We start from the raw sequence: 23,711 nt of genomic DNA, 5'->3' as shown, positions 1-23,711 counted from the left end.
CTTTTCTATCAAAACCCGGTTCGAATAACCAGTTTTAATTAACCAGCCTTTTTATCAAATATTTAGGTAAACTATGTTTTAATTGTTTTTTATTCAATCTTTTAAAAATAAATTTAAAAATTGTTTACATAAAAATTACACATATATTAATCTTTATATATATAAATAGGCCACACGTTTTTTTGTGGTACACTTTTAAGTAGTTATTGTCCACCAATATTGATGAAACATATATGGTTTAAAAGGTTTTTTCTCTAGATGTGCACAATATAAAAAAAATATTTAAAAATTCTTTCCATAAAAGTTATAAAAAGCGTTTTTAAAGTGGTCGAATTTCGGCCACCAGGCGATCCTAGTATAAAATTAACACATAATTTAATATAATAATTAAAGAAGAAACAGCAAAAACACATTCACTTATAGTTGAAGTGGGATTAACTGCTAAAATTGCATTGTTTAATTTATTTGATCATTTTGAAAATTTGTTCAAATATTTAGAATCTGCTTTTAATCTTGATGTGGTCAATATTAGTACTTTCCCAGCAAAAATTTTGTGAATTTTTGTAATGACAACTAGTTATTTCATGCATTCTTTTGTAAGGAGTGGTGGTTACTCAGCACATTATTTTATTTACTAGAATAAGTACTTATTTTTATACAGGCTGGTAATGAACTTTTGCATTTAGCACAGCTATGTAGTGTGTTTGACTGGAAAACGGGAGGTTAGTGGTTCGCCACCTGTCATTTTTTCACCAAAAACATGAAAAGTTTTTTACAGTTTTTTTCTTATATCTTGGCAATAATAAACCGCTTTTTATAATTATTTATTTGGGGTTTTTCGTATGAAAATTTAAAAAGAGAATTTATTATTTATAGAATTTATTTCTTATTGAATCATTCTAATTTCTTTAAATTTCTTCTTCAAATCCATAACAAATTAGCATCAAAAATTTATTAAATGATTAAAGTTGTCTTCAATTAAAATCTAATACAAAAAGGTTTAAGACAATTTTTTCAATTAATTTTGTAAATCTTTTGATTTAACAAAAATTTAATCATTCAAAGTTTGAATAAATTCTGTTATTAATTTACTTTAAAATTAATTCAGTTTAAACAAAGGCTTTGTAATGAATCTAAAAAATGAAATATTAGGAATGAATTTATGGAATGAAAGGCTGACATTTTTTAATTACGGATTAAGATTTTAGTGAATTAAGCTCAAATTTTATTAATTAATTCGAAGCTCTGATATTTAATAATTATAACACTAAGTTTTTATATGAAATTTGGCTATAATATTCTTAATTTACAGTATCATTATATATTTCGGGAATTTCCCGATTCCCGGGAATCAGAAAAGGTCGGGAAATTAAAAACCCTAATTCCTAGCCAATATGAAACATATAAATATTTCTTATTCACGATTAGGAATATTTTCCAGTACAGGTAGTTTCTCAATCCATGTTTGACGAATTTTTTCCATTATGAATAGCTCCATGATTAAGGAATATTTTCTAGTATAAAGAGATCCACGATTGATGAATATTTTGCAGTATGAAAAGCTTCACGATTAAGGAATATTTTCCATTACAACAAGATCCACGATTGATGAATAAAAATCTCCACTATTAAAAAATATTTTCTAATATATGGAGATCCACGATTAATGAATATTTCCCAATAAATATAAATTCAATTAAGGAATATTTTCCAGTATAGGGAGATCCACGATTGTTCACTGTGTTCCAAAGTGAAGTGTATTCCAGCAGAGAGAACGTTCCGCATCGATCGAAACAAATAGTAGTCGGCTGGGGCAAGGTCTAAATATGAAGAAAAACTTCCCAACCACTTCATTCTAAATACCTTTTAACAGGTATTGCAATATGTGACCGAGCGTTGTCATAATGGAATATTACGGTTTCATGTCTGCCTCATATACTGGACTTTTTCGGCCAATGTACGCTTCAAACGAAGACGATTTTGTTCGGTACATGTTCCTAGATTTCAGATTTCAGCAGCTCATAATAGATTATTATAGATTATTTTATGCATTTCCCTGCTTTTGAATGAATCCTGCTGCTGGCAAACATTTGCTGCTTGAGTAACTCCCAATGATTTGGCAAGCTCTTGTTGAGTTTTACAACAATTTTCATGGCTTCTGAACCGCACAACCCATCTCTCACAAGCTGAAACCGATGGAACATCATCACCATAAGCTTTGGCGAGCAATCGGTGTGCAGAACTTTTTTTCAAATTAAAGAAGTAAAGCAAAACTTCCTACATATGACGCTTTGTTGGCACAAAATTCGACATTTTCGAACTAATAAAAACTTTGTTTCTTACACTATAATGTTCGATAGATAACTAAGGTAGAATAAGTGACAGATACATATGTATGTATCCTTCAAAATGACATATAATTTATTAAAAATAAAAACCGCGTCCAAAAGATACACCATCAATTGTAAATCCCTCAGTTTTAAGTCATACATCCAATATAATTTTGTTAAGAATTTTGTATAAAATTACTGAAATCATTAAAATTGTATGGACCAAATTGTATCAAAAATGCAACTTGTACATTGTATTCTTATGTATTCTTTCAGAAAATTTCAAAAATATATATGTAACTTTATTAACAAACTTTCATATAAAATTACTGAATATATCTCGCACTGTTTCAACAATACTGTAGTAACTCAAAATTTTAAAATGTTCAGTAGAGTTCAAAAACTGTTTGTGATTACATTTTAAGAGAATTTGAAAATCCGAATACATCATATTAAGCAAATTCCATTTGAAAATATATTTACATTGTTTTTCTTTAAAATGTTTGCAATTATTGCAAAATAAATCTATTTTTCGAGTTAATACCATTTTTCTGAAACTTCTCGATATTTTTTTGTATTATTTTATCAACAAAACAGTATCAACTTAAAATACATTCAAATTTAAATAAAACAATTTGATTATTTTTAACTTGAATTAAGGCTCAATTCAAAATAATACATATTTTTATGAAAATATACGATCTATTTCTATTTAAATTTTAGTATTAACTCAAAATAATACCTTTTTGTTGATACAAGGTAGTTACTAATTATCACGAAAATGGTCTCAAATGTGGTTATCGAGATGAAAGAGTAATCGGAATACGTTGAAATTTTTACAGTAGATAGATATTGATGTTGTTAGTTGATTTCTTGCAAAAAGTGAATTTTGAAAATTTTTGAGTTAATACAGTATTGTTGAACGAGTGCAATAGTAAATATTTCATAAATTTTTAGTTTAAACACATCCCCCATATTCATAATCAGACTTTATTAAATTTATTAAAGTTTTATTAAACAAAATTTCTATAAAAAATTTGTTGTATAAATCTTGGATATATTTAACATTTTATTATAAATAAGTCCTATAAAGTTTAATATTTCTTAAACTTTCTATTGCCGTTTTAAAGTTGTATAACTGAAGTTATTTGAAATGAACAATATGTAATAAAAATTTGAATTGAATAAAATTCTTTTCAAATCTTGTAGACAAATTTGTATTTTTGTTCTTTTAATATGCTGATGTTATGATATTCAATACAAATTTAAACAAAATAATACAATAACAAATACAAAACTTTTATTTAGAACATATTGCATTTTATATACTCTATAAGACACAACAACTAAATTGAGTATCCAAAGAAATCTATTGTATATAGAACACACAGTTCAATTCAATTCAAATCTATCTACAATACAAAACAAAACAACCCACATATATAATATACATACAAACATTTGTATTTCATTAAACATTTTTGTTTTTTTTTTTTGTTTAAAATTCTACTACCTACTGAATTTGAATTATAAAAATATTTGGAAAAAGAAAAAAATCCGTTAAAAAATAAGCTCTCGGAGAAGAAAAACAAAATTTCCACACACACAATTTTTTTGTATCTATTTCTGATTAAAAACTATTTTTAGAAAATGTGCCCAGATACATACGATAAACTGTTGTTTTTTTTGTTACTCTTCATCATTATTTTCAATACTTTTTATTTAATGTTTAAGAACGAGAGTGTGAAAAATAAAATTTGAAATTTTCTAAAAAAAACAAGATTTTGGTAAGCGAAATAAAATGAATTTTCATGTAAAAAGCACAGTGGGTTTTAGAGAATAAGGGTAACTGTGGGCATTTTTAATGAAGATGGCCACCCTGTTTGTTTAAAGGAGAGCAGGCGCAGTTAGCGGTGAGTGGGCTCTCTTTTTGGTTTTATGTGGAAAACGGAAAGTGGGGAGGCAGCAGGGTAGCAGATGAGTAGCATAATGATAATCGGGAAAACTGATCTGTAGTGAGTTTCTGACAAAAATATAGTCTGCCGTTAGTCGTCGGACCGTTCAGTCTATTCGTTCGAAACAGTGCTTAACGAGTTGTGTGTTAGATCGCACACCTTTTTTTAAATTTCCTTTAAAGGTGAGTGAGTGAAAATGAAAATGATGAAGATGATGATGTCGAAAAATACTGCTCCAATAATATAAAACTATAAATAAAGGAGCCTAAAAAATAAAAAAAATAAATATTAAATCAAACTTCAAATAAGTGTTAAAAAATTAAAAATTTTATTAAAATAAAAATCAGTGTAATAAAACCTGGGATTATTGTATATTACAAGTAAAAAAAAGGCGTGTCTTTACAACATTTTTTGGATTTTTCGTTGTAAAAATTTTGGATATGAAAAAAGTGTTGAAAGTTTTAAAGGAATTTTTTAAAGACTGGAGCTGTTTTATGGATAAACTCAACATTTTCTTTAAATTTTTTTATATGATAAAAGTGATTGCATAATATTAAGTGTGTATATTTTCAAATACGAATTATATTTTAGTATACACACTTGAATATTGATTTTTTTTCTTCTTTAAATACTGTGTGTGTAGTACGAGCATTCAAAATAAATTAAAAATAAAAACCGACCAAATATCGGGTGCCATCAGCAGAGATTTCGTATTGAAATCTTTGCAAATGCAACATTTAAACAACCGCTACCTTAGAAATGAATTCAAAAAGATATTTGTATTAGAAATTCTAAAGATGAATGAAAATATTTGAAAAAAAATTCAAAATTTAAATTAAATTTTTAAAAACTTTTAATAAACAATTGTTTTTGTAAAAAAAAATTGAAAATTTAAAATATTGAAATTTTCTTACAATATTTTTAATAATTTTCATTAAATGTAAAATTGTTTATAAAAAAAATTTACTACTTTCTATAAATAAAATAAATTTTTATTAACAAAAATTTTATTTTTTTGAAATATTTCTTTCAAAAATAGTTTTTCAAGGTCTTAACTAAAATCTCTTATTTCAATATTTTTAATTATTTAACTATGTACTTGTTAAACACACACTAAAAATACAATTTGGTATTGTAGTTTCTTCATATTTTCTTTTTCAAATGGCGTAGATTCTCATTCTTAATTTTTTTGTTTGTTTTTCTTTTAAACGAACAAAAGAATTTTCAACAAATTGAATTGAAACTATTTTTAGCCTTTTTAAAAGGTGTCTACATATGTATGTATATAATATGGCGTAAGCCATAAAATATAGAGAAAAAAGCATAAATTCTCTGCAATATTTTAAATATTATTTTCAATAAAATGACCTAAATTACAGCTATTCCAAAATAAAACAAACAAACAAGAAATAATAATGCTCCTCTGTTGGAGGCTAAATCTCTAAACATATACTATTACCAGCTACTTGTAGGAGTTGTTTTTCTCTCTCTCTCTCTCTATCCAACAATTTTAAATACTCTCTTTGATATAGCCAGTTCCTTAAATTCACCCAACACCTACACAAAATATATAAAATTTCTATATAGAATTTTTACGTTATGATACGACATTTATACCCACGCATTTAATAGGATTTCATTTAATATATATTTATCACACATCTGCATAAAAATGCCCCTCTTTATGTATAGCCATATATATAGAAGATCTACATATATATATGTTTATGCATGTAGGTGTTGATCGTACGCACCCGATATTTGGTGCATGCGCATTATCTTTTTCCTCTCTCTCTCTCTCTCTATTCCTCCTTATACGGTTAATTATTTGTTTGAATTTGGAAAAATTTTGTTGAGAGAATTTATGAAAATATTAATGAAAAAGTTCATATTGTTTTTGGAAAATGTTGGAGGTTGATCAGAGATATGATCTCCAAAACAGATATTGTTACTTGGTGTTGGGCACATACATACATACATATATATATGCATTTGTGTGTGTATATAAATATCTATGTATGTATATAATTCAAATTGTTTACACTTACTTTTAGCCAAAAATATAGTAATGTATCTATGTATATTAAAATCAAAAAATTTTGAATTAGAAATGTATACTCAATTAAATCATCAATATGCATTTAAGTATACAATAAAGTATGCCTAATACTTTTAAAGGATAATACAAAGTATTCACTTGATACTTAATATTTTTACCATCCATATCCAACTACAACTCCATATCAAGATAGCAAACAAAGACTTTGTTACCCAAATATTACCATATTTTTGATTTTTCTTTTCCCCTGAATTAACAAAGATTATGCTCAAACTGAACTTAATATTTTAATTTAATTGAATTAAAAATTATATGAAGCCATCAGCGCAAAAGTAGTGTAACCCACAATTGTGTTTGGTTACAGACCTTACATTACCAATTTCAAAACAAAAGTACTGAAAATATGGTTTCTGCACAGAGCATAATATTACAAAATAATGTAGCAAAAGTGCTGTAGGTTGAATATACCACTAAATATATAGTTTGGGCTTACACCATTATTGCACTGATAGCCTCATATATTCTTTAAATTTGTCTTCTTTATGATTTATATAGGCTTCATAATCTGCTAAGAGTTGGAAATCGGTTACGAATTGCTAGCCAAGCATCAAAAATTGTTCTTGAAATCTATTGAAATTTCTCACACCTTTCCAAATCGATAAATTTTCATCAAAAAACAAAATATATCGTTTTATAAACAATGTTCTTTTAAGCAATTTAATCAAAACGCCTGTAATTTCCATTATATATCCATTGCACTTGATGGGAAAATTGCTATTGTGATAATCCCATGAACTTTTAATTCATAATAGTTAATTTTGTTCGTAACAGCTGATTATTGTTGACAAAATTCCATCTACAAATTTCACAACATATTGATTCGTGATATGCCATATTAGAAATCTATATTCAAAAATATCCTATTGACATCTTTATTTACAATCAACAAACAGCAAAACTTAAAGAGCAAAGAGAGGACAGAGAAGAGAAAAATTAAAAAAAAAAATACTGAAATACTGTTATTGTTTAAACGAACAATTTTGTACGATTAAATATGGTTTATCTCTTTACTAACTAATAGAATAATCGCACATATTATATTCCGATGTCTGATGGGATCTAAAAGAACCATTAGACATTCTTATCTTATTTTACAATGCATTTTTCAGCTCTACAAGGCCTTACAAAACTTTGTATCTTTGCATTACGAATGAAGTTTAAACGTTAAAGATAGTTTAATTGTTTACTGCTAATTAAGGAGATACTACTTTAAACCTTATTTAAACCACGTTTGATCATTAAGCATGATTTGGTATTTGCGGCCTTGATTCTATTCTCAAGCACTAATAACCAATGCAATTACAAAGTTCTCAAATAAAAAGCTTTACTCCTCCCTTCTCCACCTTTCCTGATCTATTCCTTTTCCAAAGAGAGTAACATAATTAATGAGTGTTACTTCTCTTTAAATAACAAAAAAAGAACAAACTTGATTTTGACTCTGTAATACGGCAAGAGAGAAGACCTAAAACTAATAACGTTTAATGTTTAAACGTCCTAGTTTGTGATATAAATAATTAATAATAACTGGTACTGGTAGGGATCAATTCTAGTTCTAACACTTTATATGAAAGTGACCTGTCATTTTAACAAGTCGTTGTCCTAGGAGAGAGTGATAGTTCACGGAACTATCAACTTTGGATTAAAATTATTGGATAATATTTTGTATCAAATTGTAGACTTTTAGTTTTTATTGAACAAGTTATATCACTTAACTCTTTCCCGCAGAGTTATATGCATTTATTAATATTGAAAAGGCAGGAACGATTAAAAATTCTCCCCCTTAATATGTTTCAAAACTTGGCTAATTGAAAGTTCTACCTTTAAAATAAATTTACATTCTACGATTTATGTTATATTAATGGGTTTTAAAAGGTTTAATTAACATTTCTAGAAATTCATTTATTGAAATCGTTAATTTTAAGGGCGCCAATATATTAGACTTTTTAAAAAATCCGAAATTTCAACACATTATTTGCAATGAGCACGCAAAATTTCAGTTAAATAGATTATAAGCAACATACTTAAAAATTTACGATATTGAGAATATGAAAAATCAAAGTTTGTCAAAAATAATTAATATTTGAATTTGAATCTATAACAAGTTGTTATTTCTATATTTTTTATACTTTATTATTTCTAAAACAAATTGTTATTTAATTATGTATTAAATTCAAAAAGTTTTCTTATTTGAAATCTAATAATATCTAGACTAGAAAATCTTTTTGCAATTTCTATAAATTAACATATATAAGTTAAAAAAACAAAATTTAATCCATATTATTTCTTATTTTACTTACAGAGACTTAAACCTTAAAACCACAAATCAACATGGCTGATGAGGAGGTGAGGTAAGTATCATTTCCTTTGTGAAATAAAAAAACAAAAGGAAACTTATTGTTTCACCATACAACAAGTTTTAATAACACAATTTTTCTTTCTATTCCTCATTACAGTAAAAAAATAATCATCAGTTTATGTCTAGAGTATTGTCCACTCCACCAGGAAACATTGTGAAGGTAAATATCTATTCCACGATTAAAGTTTTAATACAAATTACTCTTAAGGCTTCCAGCAAATAAACTACTAAAGCTTTCTCTCCTTTTTCTTCTTAGACTGCTATAAAAAAACATAAATAAATAAATAAATATTTTGGCTACAATAAAAAAAAAACTATAAATGATGCATGAGCTTTAAAGCTTAAACATTTCAAAAGTTTCTTTAAACTATCAAGCTTGCTTAAATATCTCTCAAAAAACAAATATCATTTCTATTTATTAATTAGTTTATTTTCTTGTGATGTTTTAGAAAAAGGCAGAGGCTCCAGCACCCGCACCAGCAGCAGCTCCTGCCCCAGCTCCAGCAGCGGCACCTGCTGCTGCCCCAGCTGCGGCAGCACCGGCACCTGCTGCAGCTCCAGCTGCGGCAGCACCAGCAGCTGGTGCCCCAGCAGCAGCTCCTGCTGCAGGAGCACCGGCTGCTGCACCAGCCGCCAATGGCAAAGCTCCAGCTGCAGCGCCAGCGGCCAATGGTAAAGCTCCAGCAGCACCTGCAGCGAATGGTAAAGCTGCCAAACCTTTAACACCAGTTGAAGAGGTACAGCTCGGCAGTTGTAACTGTTAATCTATGTTAAACCATGAACATATGTATGTTACGTTTGATGTCCTACAAAGCTGTGTGTGTCTCTCTATCTCCACCTTTATTCGTCACAATGTCTCCTTGTGTTTACACTACACCTGTTTTGATTCTAAATGCCACACAAGCATCCAACTATTTAATATTTAAAATTTTATTTTTGATATAAAGGCAAAGAAGGCTAAGCAAGCCGAAATTGAACGCAAGCGTGCTGAAGTACGCAAGCGTATGGAGGAAGCTTCCAAGGCTAAGAAGGCCAAGAAGGGTTTCATGACTCCCGAAAGAAAGAAGAAACTCAGGTTGTTGCTCCGCAAGAAAGCCGCTGAAGAGTTGAAGAAAGAACAAGAACGCAAGGCCGCTGAACGCAGACGCATCATTGAAGAACGTTGCGGTAGTCCCAGAAACCTCAGTGACGCCAGCGAAGGTATGTTCAATCAGATCCATTACTTTCTACCTCTCTCTCTCACATTTTGAAGAAAGAAAAAAAAAAGTTCATATTCAACATCACACCTACACATTTTACACTCACACACACACACACCTTTTTTTTTGCAATTGCACCAGTTTTATTTATTTACAAAATATATTTTTTTTAAATCAACTGGGTTTTAGTGTATTTTTTTACAAAAAAAAACAAATGTTAAACTTGTATTAAACATAATTTTCTCGTCTTGATAACCCTAACCACAGACACTCTTAGAAATTTGATCAAGCAACACCATGAAAGAATTTGCAAATTGGAGGATCAAAAATACGATCTCGAATACGTTGTCAAGCGCAAGGATGTTGAGGTACACACATACATACAATCATTGCCTTTAAATGAAAACATTATTAATTTATTTATTACAAAATTACTCTCACTCTTTAAACAAAAACTCGCTCTTTTATATTTCTCTCTACTATTTCTGTCTATTTTTTTTGTACAACTTCTGTTCTACAACAATTTGCACACTTACAATTTTACACTAAAAACTTAATTTCTTACAAAACAAAATATAAAAATTAATTTTGGTTTAAATGAAAATCGTCGACTTTAAACATAAACAAATATGTATGCGTTAAACGAAAATAGCAAGAAGAGAGAAAAAATGTTTAACAAATGTGGGTTAATGGAAAGATGTTTTAGGAAGATTCTTGACTTGTTTTTAAAAAAATTTTAATTGAAGACAAGAATTTGCAATATTTTTTAATGATTTAAAAAAAAAATTATTAAAATTTTATAAATTTTTTAGTTTGAGGTACTAAAAAATCTTAATTTTTAAATATTTTTATACTTTTCAAAAAATCGAAATTTGTCCTTAATGCTCAAAATTTCAGTTTAATACTAGCTTAAATATTTACGATAATGAAAAGAAAAATTAAATCATTAAAATAAATTTTTATGAAACTTTTACTTTGAATCTGTAAATCTGTAATTTTCAATATTTAAATTATTTAAAACAAACTGAAATTTATCCCTAGTAAAGAAGAATTTTCAGTTCAATGCTAACAAATCATTTTTTATTATACTTACTTTGAAGTTGCATTAAATCTGTAATTTTTCCATATTTTCTTTGAAAAAAAAACAAAATTTGTGCTAACTATTAGTAATTATTGAAATTTCAATACAATGCTTAAAAAGCAACAATATTGCAACCAAATAATTTTCCATAATCTTTAATGAAATTTTAATTTTGAAGTTTCATAAAATCTGTAATTTTCAGTATGTATTTCAATTATTAAAAAAAGCGAAATTTGTTCACTGACTTTTTAATCAATAGCCAAGATTTCAGTTCAATTCTAACTTAATTACATGCTTAAATATTTACGATATTGCAGATAAAGAAATTATTATAAATATTTGAATTTTTAAGATATTTTTACTTTGAAGTTGCATAAATTTTGTAATTTTCCATATTTAATTGTTTTAAAAAATATTGAAATTTGACCTTAGTATTATTAATTAGTGTTCAAAATTTCAGTTCAATGCTTACACAGAAACAGGCTAAAATATTTACGATATTGCAAATAAATATTTTTATATAAAATTTTTACTTTGAAGTTGAATAAAATCAAAAAATTTCCATATTTCAATTAGGTAAAAAAACCGAAATTTGATTACAGTATTTATGATCAATTGCCAAGATTTCAGTTCAATTCTAACTTAATTACATGCTTAAATATTTACGATATTGCAAATAAAGAAATTAAGAAAAATATGAAAATATTTGCAAACTTTGTTAAAACTGTTAATGTTTCAAGAAAAAATATCGTTTTCTATTACCCTCATGTTATTTATTTTCTCTCTCTTTTGTTTATATTCAACGCCACAATTTCGTTACTCTACAAAATTATTAAATCTTTTTTTAAACTCTAACGCTTGACCATAATGTTGTTTCTTTATAATGGGGCACCTACGTTTTTATTTTAAAATGATTCTAAAACTAAAAGCTAATTCACTTACCAACAACTACAACAACTTACAAAACAAAATAGCTGACACTTTGTATAGAAGAAATTAAACAACAACAAAAAAAATATGTATATTTTTCTTTTGTCTAATGCACAAAAATTAATCAAACTAAACTAAAGGTTGAAGGAAATAAATAAAACAAGAAATAAAAGTCCTTAAACAAATATGTATTAGGTAGGTTTATAAACCCCCCAGCCCCAGCACACTTTTAAATTATCAAAATTTTCAACCACAAAAACATACATATCCACATACACCCACCACATTCACACATATTTTAGTAATTCTTAGATTTTTTATTTTTGTTTTACTTAAAAAAAATATTTTTTTATTTACTCTTCATTGTTTCACTTAAAACACACAATTACCACTATCACACACAATTGGCCTTATTGACCACCGTATTATATTAAATTTAGATTCCCTACGTGATATCTGTAAAAAATATTACGATAAAGTACTCCAATTGGAAGATCAAAAATATGATGTTGAATATCAAGTTGCCCGCAAGGATATGGAGGCAAGCACTTTTTTGAAACTCTTTGTTTTTTGTTTTAAAAAAGTTTTTTTTTAAAGTAGATTTTTTAGGAAAACTGTTTTGTTAAAAAAAAAACAGTTTTCAATTGCCTTTTTTTATATTCTCATCTATGTGTAGTTTATCATTCAATCAATCAATTGTAGAAATTAACATATTTTTTTAAAGTAGTTTAACCATTTAAGTTAATTTTTTTTGTAAACAGACTCTTAAAAATCGCTAAACCACTGAATTCTAAAGCGATTTTTCCTACAAGACTTGTAAGGAGAGAGCCTGTTTTATTTTAAGTTTTTTGTTTTTTAGTAGATTTACTTTATTGTACTTTATCTTTTTTCCAAATTTATTTTCTATTTTTTTTTAAAAAAAAGGAGGGTTTCTCGTTTTAAAGCTTTAAAAAAGGACTTAATTTGTTTTTTTTTCTACCTTCAATTATATCTTTAACTTTAGCTTTGTATTTCATTTCTTCTTGGCTTTTTGATTTTTCTTTAAGAAAAATTTTATCTTAACTTTTGCTTTTTGTAGTTTGTTTAGCTTTAAGTAGAAGCTTAAATTAATTTTTGACAAGCTTTTACTAAAACGCTTTTGTTTTTTGGCAAACAATTATGAAAAATCATTGAGATTTTAAACTGTAATTTGTTCGCCCAAAATTATGCTTTAGTTTTTTTACGCTTGAAAAAGTATGCTTTAATTTTTTTTTTCGAAAACCTGACAAATTACAGTTAAAATCTCTGTTTATTTTTTTTTTAAATTTCCAGATTTCAATGTTACTGCCATTATGATATGGTTGGTTCATTGAATTTTTTTTTTAAATATTTTTTTGGAAAGTATTTTTCTTTCTCTAAGAAACCTTCCTTAAAATGGCTTTTGATTTTTGTAGCATTTAGTGTAAGAATTTTTATTAGAATAAATTGTTTTTTTATTTTGTCATAGAAATACAGGTTGTTACAAAAAGTACAGGGTGTTACTTTCTCGGAAAAATTTATAAAAAACCAGAATTTTATTCAAATTTAAATAAATTGTGGTCCTAAATGGTTGTGATATTTTATGAAAATTTTAATATTGTCTAAAATTAAAAAAAAAATTACTTTGAAGCACTTTACAATAGATATTTTTTAATATTTTACTATTTTTCAAAAAACCGAAATATGTCTTTGGTATTAGCATTCAATGCTCAAAATTTCAGTTCAATACTAACTAAGGAATATGCCTTAATATTTACGATAATGTAACCGAAAAATTAATTTTATGAAAAACAAAATCATTCATGGCATTTCCAATATTTAAAATTAATTCAACAAATTTAAATTTTTCCTTAGTATTAGAAAATAGTGCTCAAAATTGCAATTTAATACTAATTATGACTGAATTTTTAAAATTTTTTCTTTGAAGTTGCATAAAATCTTAATGGTCTAAATTATTTGTTTTGTTATTAAATTTTTACTTTGAAATTGCATAAAATCTGCAATTTTCCATATTTAATTATTTTCACAAATATTGAAATTTGCCCTTGGCATTATTAATTAGTGCTCAAAATTTCAATTCAATGCTTGCAATGGAACAGGCTAAAATATTTACGATATTCTAAATAAATAATTTTTTATAAAATTTTTATTTTGAATTTGCATAAAATCTGTAAGTTTCTATATTTCAATTATTTTCAAAAAACCGAAATTTGTTTACAGTATTTGTAATCAATAAACAAAATTTCAGTTCAATACGAACTTAAGAACTTGCTTAAATATTTACGATATTGCAAATTAAGAAATTAAAAAAAATATTTTATATACATTTTTGCATACTTCCTTAATTGTTATTGAAATACTGATATTTTTCTAGAATACTTGTATTTTTCAAAAATACTATTTTTTCCATTATATTGGTATCATCCTGTATTTTCTTTTGAAACAAAATTAGATTTCCATAAAATATTTTACACTGCACCACAAAATCGAGCACTCAACATTATCCAAGTCAAGTAGTAATAAGATTTATTTCAATATAAAAATATGTCAATACACACAGCACATCAAAATATACACAGAACGTCCATAAATTTATAAAAATTATTCCACACTATACCCACAAAATATAGTTACCCCAAGAATAACTACCTACATTCATACATACATTATAAAAGTCAAGTGATTTAAGGAGAATGTAAACATTCCAAGACAAGTGCATAGCAAAAATTTTCAAAATGGTGGTTTAAATCCCTTTTTAGTCTACACATTAAATCACATTTTTTTTAAACAATATACAATATTTTTTTTCCATTTTTTTTTTCTAAAAATATACATATTTTCTAACAAAAAAATAAATAAATAAAAATATATATACTGAATATACAGCCGAACTACAAACTATATGCAAAGAATATTGGCAACGTCTGTTCAGATTGGAGGGTGATAAATTTGATTTAGAGCATATTGAAAAAATTAAACAATGTGAGGTAAATGGCTACAAATTTTCTTTTAAACAAATATCCCTAAAACAAAACCAATATGTTTTTTTTATATCTATATATATATAGTATTATGATTATTTTACGTTTTTAATTATATTTTTTTTTCGCATATGATATCTTATCTATAAACAAAAAGAAAGAATATTATTATGGTATTGTTTTCTTGCGTTTTGTTTTTAATACTTTAATATTGTAATAATCTCAAACCAAACCAAACTGTATTGAAAATCAAATCCCGTAAATACTTCTTAAAGACCAAAAAAAAAAATTGAAAAACTTTGCTAAAGAATAAAACCAACAGCTTGATAAAAAGGACAACAATTAAACCTAGAAAACGAAAAAGGTTTTTGTATAAAAAAAATAAAAATATATAAAGAATTTAATAACAAAACTGTGGTTAAATAATTTATAATAAATAAAACACTAGAACACATAACATCTACAATTGAATTACAAAACACTGCAACTGATTAATTTAACACATTTTTTTGCTCAGTGTTATTTAAAGAAAATTTTAATTTCATTCAACAACGATTTACAGGTGAATTACAAGAAATCTGTGAAGAATACCATGAACGTATATATTATTGTGAAAGCTCCAAATTCGATTTGGAATATGATGTCAGAAAAAGAGATTGGGAGGTACTGCCACAAATTCAAAACAAATTCAAATCTTTATTATTATTATTGTATATTTAACAAGTGTTAAATGTTTAGGGATTTTATGTCTTATTTGTAAAGGTTTTCTCTCATACTGTTCGTTACACATTTTACACATACAAAAAAATCGTTTATGTTTTTTTATTTAGATTGTTTTAAAACTGTTTTACACTGTACCCACCTACTACTATGTATGTGTCCAATGTTTCAGCTCAATTACAAAAGATTTGCCAAGAGTACTACGACCGTATGTACACCTGCGAGGGCCAGAAATGGGATCTTGAATATGAAGTCAGGAAAAAAGACTGGGAGGTATTGAATTACTTCTTGCAACTAAACAAATTATATAAATTGTATACAATTTTCAATTTTATTGTAAAATTGTTAGTTTCTTTTTTTTGTGATTTTTTTTTTTTTGGGAAATTTTATTGCTAAAACAAAAATAGAATTGCTTTTTTTTATTTTATTTTCTTCTTTTTTTTTAGAAAAAAAAGAGAACAAACCATATTCAATATGGGAAAAAAGTAAAAATGTTTTTTTGATTTTTGTAAAACACACAAACACTAAGCAAAGGCTTTGCCATTTACACTTTCCCCTCAAGCAAACACAAATCCAACCATCTAAACTTACACTTTCCTACATAAATATACTTTATACACATTCCCTTAACTACAAGTCCAAAAAAATTCAGACTTTTCCAAGTTTGAAATAATGGAATTCAAGTTTTGAAATTGAATACATACATGTGGAGACATTGATAGAGAAAAGGCGTTTTGAGAAATCTCCTAATCGAGAATAGCAAGTGCTTTTTTGTTCCCATGAAATTTGTATTCCCCTCCAAGAGAAAAATGCTATCGTGAATCCTTTACATTGCATTATTGAGCCTTATTAACGGATCTTGCTCTTAAAATAAAAATTTTAAACTTTAATATTCAAATTATTCGAAAAAGTGAAAAAAACTCGAGGGAAAAAAATCATTCACGAAGAGGCGAATTGAATTTTAGCATGAAATTATTCGATTAATCGAATAAAAACCGGTTATATAATCGATTAATTAGAAAAATTATGGAAAAATTTATGTTTATTTTAGTTAAATCTTTAAATATATTATTATTTTGTGAAATTATGAAAATCTTAATCGATTAATCGAATAAAAACCGGTTATTTAATCGATTAATTTGAAAAATTATAACAAAATTTATGTTTATTTTCGTTAAATCTTTAAATATAATAAAAAAAATAATTCTTATACCAAAATACACTTAAAATTTAACGAGTAAATCAATTTATTCGATTAATCGATTAACATTTTTAAAAAAAAAATTAAAACTTATTTTTTATTATATTTAAATATTGAATTAAAATATCATAAATGTTTTAATTGAATTCGAGAATTTTATTTTTTTTAAATAATCGATTAATTTTATAACTTTTAATCGGATAAAAATTTAAATTTAAATACATACATTTAAAATTTAACGAGTAAACGAGTAAACGAGTCGATTAACATTTTTTAAAAATTATAAATTTTTTAAATTTAGTTTATTGAATTAATATATCATAAATGATTTAATCGAATAATTTTCCAAAATTTAATCGAATAAAACCCGGTTTTGTAAACCGATAATTAAAAATTTTCAATTTAAATTGCTTAAAAATTTAATTTTTCCATAATCATATAATTTTACAATTTTCAATCGAATAAAAACCGATTACTTAATCGAATAAAATCACAATTTACGGCAAAAGTAATTTTAATTTAATTTCAAAAGTTTAAAATTGTTAAAGAATTTTATTTTTTACATAATCGATTAATTTTATTACTTTTAATCGAATAAAAACCGGTTACTTAAACAAATAAAATCGCAATTTATGCAAAAGTATTTTTAATTTCAAACGCTTAAAATTGTTGAAGAATTTTATTTTTTATACAATCGATTAATTTTTAATCGGATAAAAATCCGTTATTTAACAGTTTAGGTTAACAGTATTTTTAATAATTGTTAAAAAGGATTTCCATCCACAGCCGAGAAATTTTATAATATTTTAATCGAATAAAAAGCAGTTATTTAAAAACAAAAATTTAATCGAATATTTCACAAATTAGAATCGCATAAAAACCGGTTACTTAAACGAATAATTACAAATTATTCACCGGGAATTCAATTACGATTGCAAATTTAGGGAAAGGAAAACATTTTAAGGGAAAAAGTATTCATGTTTGGGAATTCAAAACAAAACCTTCTCTATACGTGTAATTTTCGTAATCCACTTTCCTAAACATCTCCTAGAACTTTACACTGCTCCTCTACACTGACACTTCCATACAAAACTATACAAAATACATGGATTTTTTTTACACAATAAATATTTTAAGTTCAAAGCGCAATTTTTATTATTTTTTAGTATTTGTTTAGTTAGACTTTGTAATGATGTGATGACATTTTTATTATTTTATGATAAAAATAATGTTTTGTGTTTTTATTTGTTAAAACTATGGCTTAACAATGTTATTTTTTTTTAAAAAAAATAAAAAATTATTATTAGTTTTTTATTACCAACCACAAAAAGTATTCATTTTCATAATGCCAAAAAATATTTAAAATTTTTTTTATTATTATTTAAACACCGAAAAACGCCAAGCACACTAAATATTTTTTTTACAATAAAAAGCTTATTATTTTAAAATTAGTTTCAAAATTTTCTTAAACCCACCACCACCAACCACCAAGAAAAAAAATTTGGCATTTTGTTAAAAAAAAAACTATCCACCATTTTTTTTATTGCACAAACAGAAATATAAAAATATTAAATAAATTTTTAATAAAAATATCTAATTTCTTTTTCATTTAGAACATGCATACATAGAATATTAAAAAATTTATAAAAAAAAAATATCATTTTATAATAAAATTTCAAAAAAAAAAATAATCAAAAATCATTTAGTTTTAAATTTGTGTAATTTTATATGCTTTATATTTAAAAAGAACGAAAACATTAAAAGGTTTAAACAAATCAGCAACAGTATGGCACTTTTTTAAAACAAAAAGTACAATTTCATACAATTTAATTTTGAAAGATAATAAATAATAATAAACTCAATTTGAAATCTATGTGTGAGAAAATGTATTTTGTTTGTGCGTTTATCCTTTAACTCAAAAAAAAAAAATACTCTCCTAAGCAACACTTAAAAGTTGTTCCTTTGTCTTCCTTGAAAAGTAAATCAATCAATCCTTAACACTTTTCTAAACTTTTTTTATATATTTTATATTTTTGGAAAATTGTGTCTTAAACTGAAATTCTTTTAATTCTAACACAAACAAATAAAAACACAAATCATTATTAAAATGTTTTACATCATCATTTTAGCCACCATTAGCAATATTCTATTGAATTTGGGAAGAATTGAGTTTATTTATATTTGAATTAAAAACCAAAAATTCTATACTATTTATTATACATATATTATTGTTTGTATGTGCCATACTGTGTGCAGTACCTCGTTTAGTTAAATTAGTATTTTTCTTTTTTTTTTTTGTTTAACTTTTGTTAAATGTTTTTCACCTTGTGATAGTGATCATGTCTCTCTCTCACTTAGTTTGAATACAAAAATTCACCGATTTGTTTAAACACTTCAAAGTAGTTTTACCACAAATAAATAAAACAAACAAAAAATGTTATGCTGTTCTAAGTTTAAAAAAAAATCAACAATAATAATAAAAAAATATAAAATAAAACTTAAATATAAATATTAAAAACTATAAATTCAATTTTATAAAAATTGAAAAAAAAACCGAAGAGTAAAGTTTGAAAAAAGGCTTAATACAAATCTTACGATGATTTCAGGATTTAATATGATCTACATATTTGAATCGATTAAAATTACAATTTTAAATCGATTAAACCAAAAATTGATTTTTTTAAATAATCCGTTTTTTTAACCCTGGTTTTAATGGGCTAATCATTGGAAACATTATTTAATAATGAAAAACAATTGAAAGATTTTCTAAAACCAGTTAATTTGGCAAATTGTGAAAATCTTTATCGATTAATCGAATAAAACCCGGTTATTTAATCAATTAATTCGAAAAATTATGGAAAAATTCGTTTACTTTAAATACTCCAAGAAATTTATTCTAATAAATACATTTAAAATTTAATGAGTAAATCACTTTTTTACGATTAATCGATTAACATTTTTGAAAAATTTTGAAAAATGTTTTCAAAACTAAAAAAATGTTTTAATCGAATAATTTCCAAAAATTCAATCGAATAAAAACCGGTTATTTAAACCAATGATTTAAATCGAATAAAAACCTGTTATTTAAAATAATAATTTCGCAATTTATTTAAAAAAAAAAATAATTTTTCATAATCAAATATTTCACAAATTTGAATCGGATAAAAACCTGAACACTTAAACGAATAATTTTACAATTTGAGGCAAAAGTATTTTTAATTTATGATAAAATTTTTAATCGGTTAATTTATTAATTTCATAAATAACTGCAAATAACTATTAATTTAAATCGTCTAAATCTGCTAAAAAAAAATAATTTCATTATAATCGAATAATATTTCAAATTTTCAATCGAATAAAAACCGGTTATTTAAAAAAAAATTCCACAATTTGAGGAAAAAGTATTTTGAGTTTTTTTATTCGTTATAAATTGTTAAAAGAAAAATATTTTTTTTTTTAATCGAATAAAAACCAGTTTTTCAATCGAATAATTTCATAAATATCTGCAAATACATTCTTAATTTAATTTCAAACGCTTAAATTTGTTAAACAAAAATAATTTCATGATAATCGAATAAAAATCAAATTTTAATCGAATAAAAATCGATTACTTAAACGAGTAACTTCAGAATTTAAAAAAAGTTTTTGTAATTTTATTTCAATACCTTGAAATTGTACAAAAAAAAATCAATCGATTAATATTGAAACTTTAATCGAATAAAAACCAGTTATTCAATCGAATAATTTCATAAATAACTGCAAATACATTCTTACTTTAATTTCAATCGCCTAAATTTGTTAAACAAAAACAATTTCATGGTAATCAAATAATTGTGGGATTCAAACGGTCTCCTATTATGTCGTAAAATATTTTTTTAGTTTAAACAAATTCTTGTTGTGCTGCAAACAAAAAAAGTTTTATTTTATGACAAACCAATAATCATAGTTCAAAAAGTTTTATTAGTTTATAACTTTTGTTTGAAACCCAACAAAAATTTGTTTAAACTAAAAAAATATTTTACGACATTATGACAATACGACCTAATAGGATACCGTTTGAATCCCCCAAATATGTAAAATATTGTAATCGAATAAAAACCGGTTATTTAAACGAATAATTTTAAATTTAGGGCAAAATTGTTTTTAATTTTTTTTTAATCGTCCAAAAATTATTTCATAATCGATTAATGTTCATACTTTTAATCGGATAAAAACCAGTAATTCAATCGAATAATATCATAAATATATTTTTAATTTCAATTGCTTAAATCCGTTAAATAAAAATAATTTCATGGTAATCGAATAATATTTAAAGTTTTAATCGAATAAAAATCGGTTATATAAACGAATAATTTCACAATTTAAAAATAGTTTTTTTAAATTTAATTACAATACCTTAAAATTGTAATCGTTTATTCGAATAATTCAGTAATAATAAAAAAAATTTAAATTATTTAATAATTTGACACGAATTAAAATATAATCGATTAATTCTCAGGTTTTTATCGATTATTCGAATAAAATTTGTTGAAAATTAAAAACATTGATTATTTTTATTTAGTTCGGTTATTCGAATAATTTTACAATTTAATCAAATAATTCCCTAATATATACAAAATGTTTAAATTATTTAATAATTTAATTAGAGTATTTCGGTTCTAAGATTCTAGCTACTTCTATCTATTTCCATGATTTCTATAAAACTATTTTCAAACTGTCTCTTTTTTCAAACTGCAAAACTCTTTAATTTATAGCATAAAAACTACATTCAATATTGTAAATATTGAAAAGATTTTTATATTAAAGTTTTATTTCAAACCAAATTTAACTACCAAATACCACTCTGTGACTTTCTATCTATATCTCTGTTAAAAGCTCTCTAAAAACACTCCATTTAATACTAAAATTAACAACCAATATAATGTTTCTAGCACTGTGTCCAGCTCATAACTATCTTTCTATCTCTCTCTCTCTCTATCTTTCTATGTCTATCTATGTATTATCTTTATGTCTTCTATCTAAACTAATCTATATTTATGTTAATATATATAAATTTCTTTCCTTAGATCTGTGTTATATTGTACAGAAAAATAATGCTTTTAATTTATGTGTTCTTAAGTGGCTTATGAAAGCATGTTTGTATTTGTAAGAAAAACAAAAAGCTTATTAGTTACTTCAAAGAAAAGCTTGCTAAATATTTTCTTAAGCTTTTTGAGATTAACTGTTTTCTGTTTAAAAAGTAATTTTGTTTTATTTTTCAAGAAACTGTAAATTAAGATCAAGAAACAATTATTTCAAATTAATAATATTTAAAATTTGTAAGAGAATTAATTACTTTAAATACATAAAATATGTGTTGTTCAAAATTAATGTTTAATTTAAATTCATTTGAGCTTAATTTACAGTTTAATATTTTTGAAATTATATATTATTGATTTTACCAAATAAACTTTGATATTAATCAATTACTGTTTTCCCTTTTCCTACTACTTCTTAAATTTCCAATAGATCAACGATCTCAATGCCCAAGTTAATGATCTTCGTGGCAAGTTGTAAGTATAAATTTTGAATATTAAAAAAAAGCTTAGTTTATTAATAAATTTTTATATTTTATTTTCAAATTTATAGCGTTAAGCCTGCTTTGAAGAAGGTTTCCAAATACGAAAACAAATTCGCCAAGCTCCAAAAGAAGGCTGCTGAATTCAACTTCCGTAACCAACTTAAGGTTGTCAAGAAGAAGGAATTCACATTGGAAGATGAAGAGAAGGAGGTAAGTTGAGAATGAATTTGAAGTCACAACTACAAAAATAATCAAAAGGAATATAAAATACTACTCTTAAGTTTAAGGACTTAAGATTATGTTATTCTAAATACAATTTGATTTAATATTCTATACACAAAGATTGTTTGAAAGAATACACTGAAAGGAATTTCTAACACAGTTTACAAGTTTTACATTGTTACACAAATAAAGTACACTTACAACTTTCTGCCCAAAAACTTACAGAAATTAAATTTTAAAAATACTTTTCAATAAAACTAATGCTATTTTTCTTATTCCTTAAAACTGTAGAAAAAGATTAAAGATTCTATACTAAAATCCAAAAAGTGTAAGATATCTAAGTGTAATATAAATGTATAAATGTGTGTGAACCAAAATTTGTTAATTTATGTGAATCTTGAGCAAAAAAAAATTCAAATGTTTTTTAAATAGATTAATAGAAAAAACCTTAAAAAATTGCACACAATTTTAAAACACTTTAGTTGGTAGTACAAAGCACTTGAAAGGTTTCACTGTCTTATTTTCTATGTTTAAAACTCTCCACCCTCACTTTCTTTATAGAGTTCTGATTATTTGTAGAAAATTTTGAAACTCCCCCACTTATCCCTCCCCCCACCTTTTTAGTATAAATTTTAACAATTTGATTTTCTATGTTTAGTTTTTTGTAAAATTTTTTTATTTTATTCATTTTACTAATATTTTGTTTTTCTCTACCATTTTCTCCCCCCATTTGCAGAAGAAACCCGACTGGTCCAAGGGCAAACCCGCCGATAAGGTAAAGGAGGAAGCTGAAGTTGAAGCCTAAGTGTTCCGATTTATATATATGACCATATCCCGCCCTATTTTTAAATAAATCATTTATTATTTATTAATTGTTTTCAAACAACAAAAAAGAAAATATGTACATCTAAATTATATGAGAGAAAAAGAAACCAAAAAAAAAACAACAAAAAATAATAATTAAAAATATCTTTTAAACTCTATATATTCAATTGGTAGACAAAAATTCCTCAATTTAAGAAGAAACAAACTCACAATA

The 23,711-nt window shown here is 25.0% G+C and overlaps 1 protein-coding gene across 4 annotated transcripts; it reads left to right on the top strand.

Annotated features, from left to right (window-relative positions):
* The first annotated feature begins 4,321 nt into the window (after window positions 1–4,321).
* On the top strand, window positions 4,322–23,655 carry wupA (wings up A). 4 transcript variants are annotated; one of them, XM_065507799.1, is made up of 7 exons: window positions 4,322–4,467; window positions 8,704–8,747; window positions 9,708–9,960; window positions 15,862–15,962; window positions 22,399–22,442; window positions 22,519–22,660; window positions 23,409–23,655. In XM_065507799.1, exons 2-7 carry the CDS (start codon window positions 8,733–8,735, stop codon window positions 23,475–23,477), a joined length of 624 nt encoding a protein of 207 aa, XP_065363871.1. In that variant the 5' UTR covers window positions 4,322–4,467; window positions 8,704–8,732; the 3' UTR covers window positions 23,478–23,655. The 4 variants fall into 4 exon arrangements, with proteins under 4 accessions (XP_065363871.1, XP_065363870.1, XP_065363869.1 ...); XM_065507798.1 differs by lacking the exon at window positions 15,862–15,962 and adding an exon at window positions 14,875–14,975; XM_065507797.1 differs by lacking the exon at window positions 15,862–15,962 and adding an exon at window positions 12,411–12,511 and having other exon boundaries at window positions 4,323–4,467.
* The last annotated feature ends 56 nt before the right edge of the window (window positions 23,656–23,711 follow it).

The sequence above is a fragment of the Calliphora vicina genome, chromosome 4 (assembly GCF_958450345.1).
Source record: "Calliphora vicina chromosome 4, idCalVici1.1, whole genome shotgun sequence".
Lineage (NCBI taxonomy): Eukaryota > Metazoa > Arthropoda > Insecta > Diptera > Calliphoridae > Calliphora > Calliphora vicina.
This window is presented reverse-complemented; position numbering and strand designations above follow the sequence as displayed.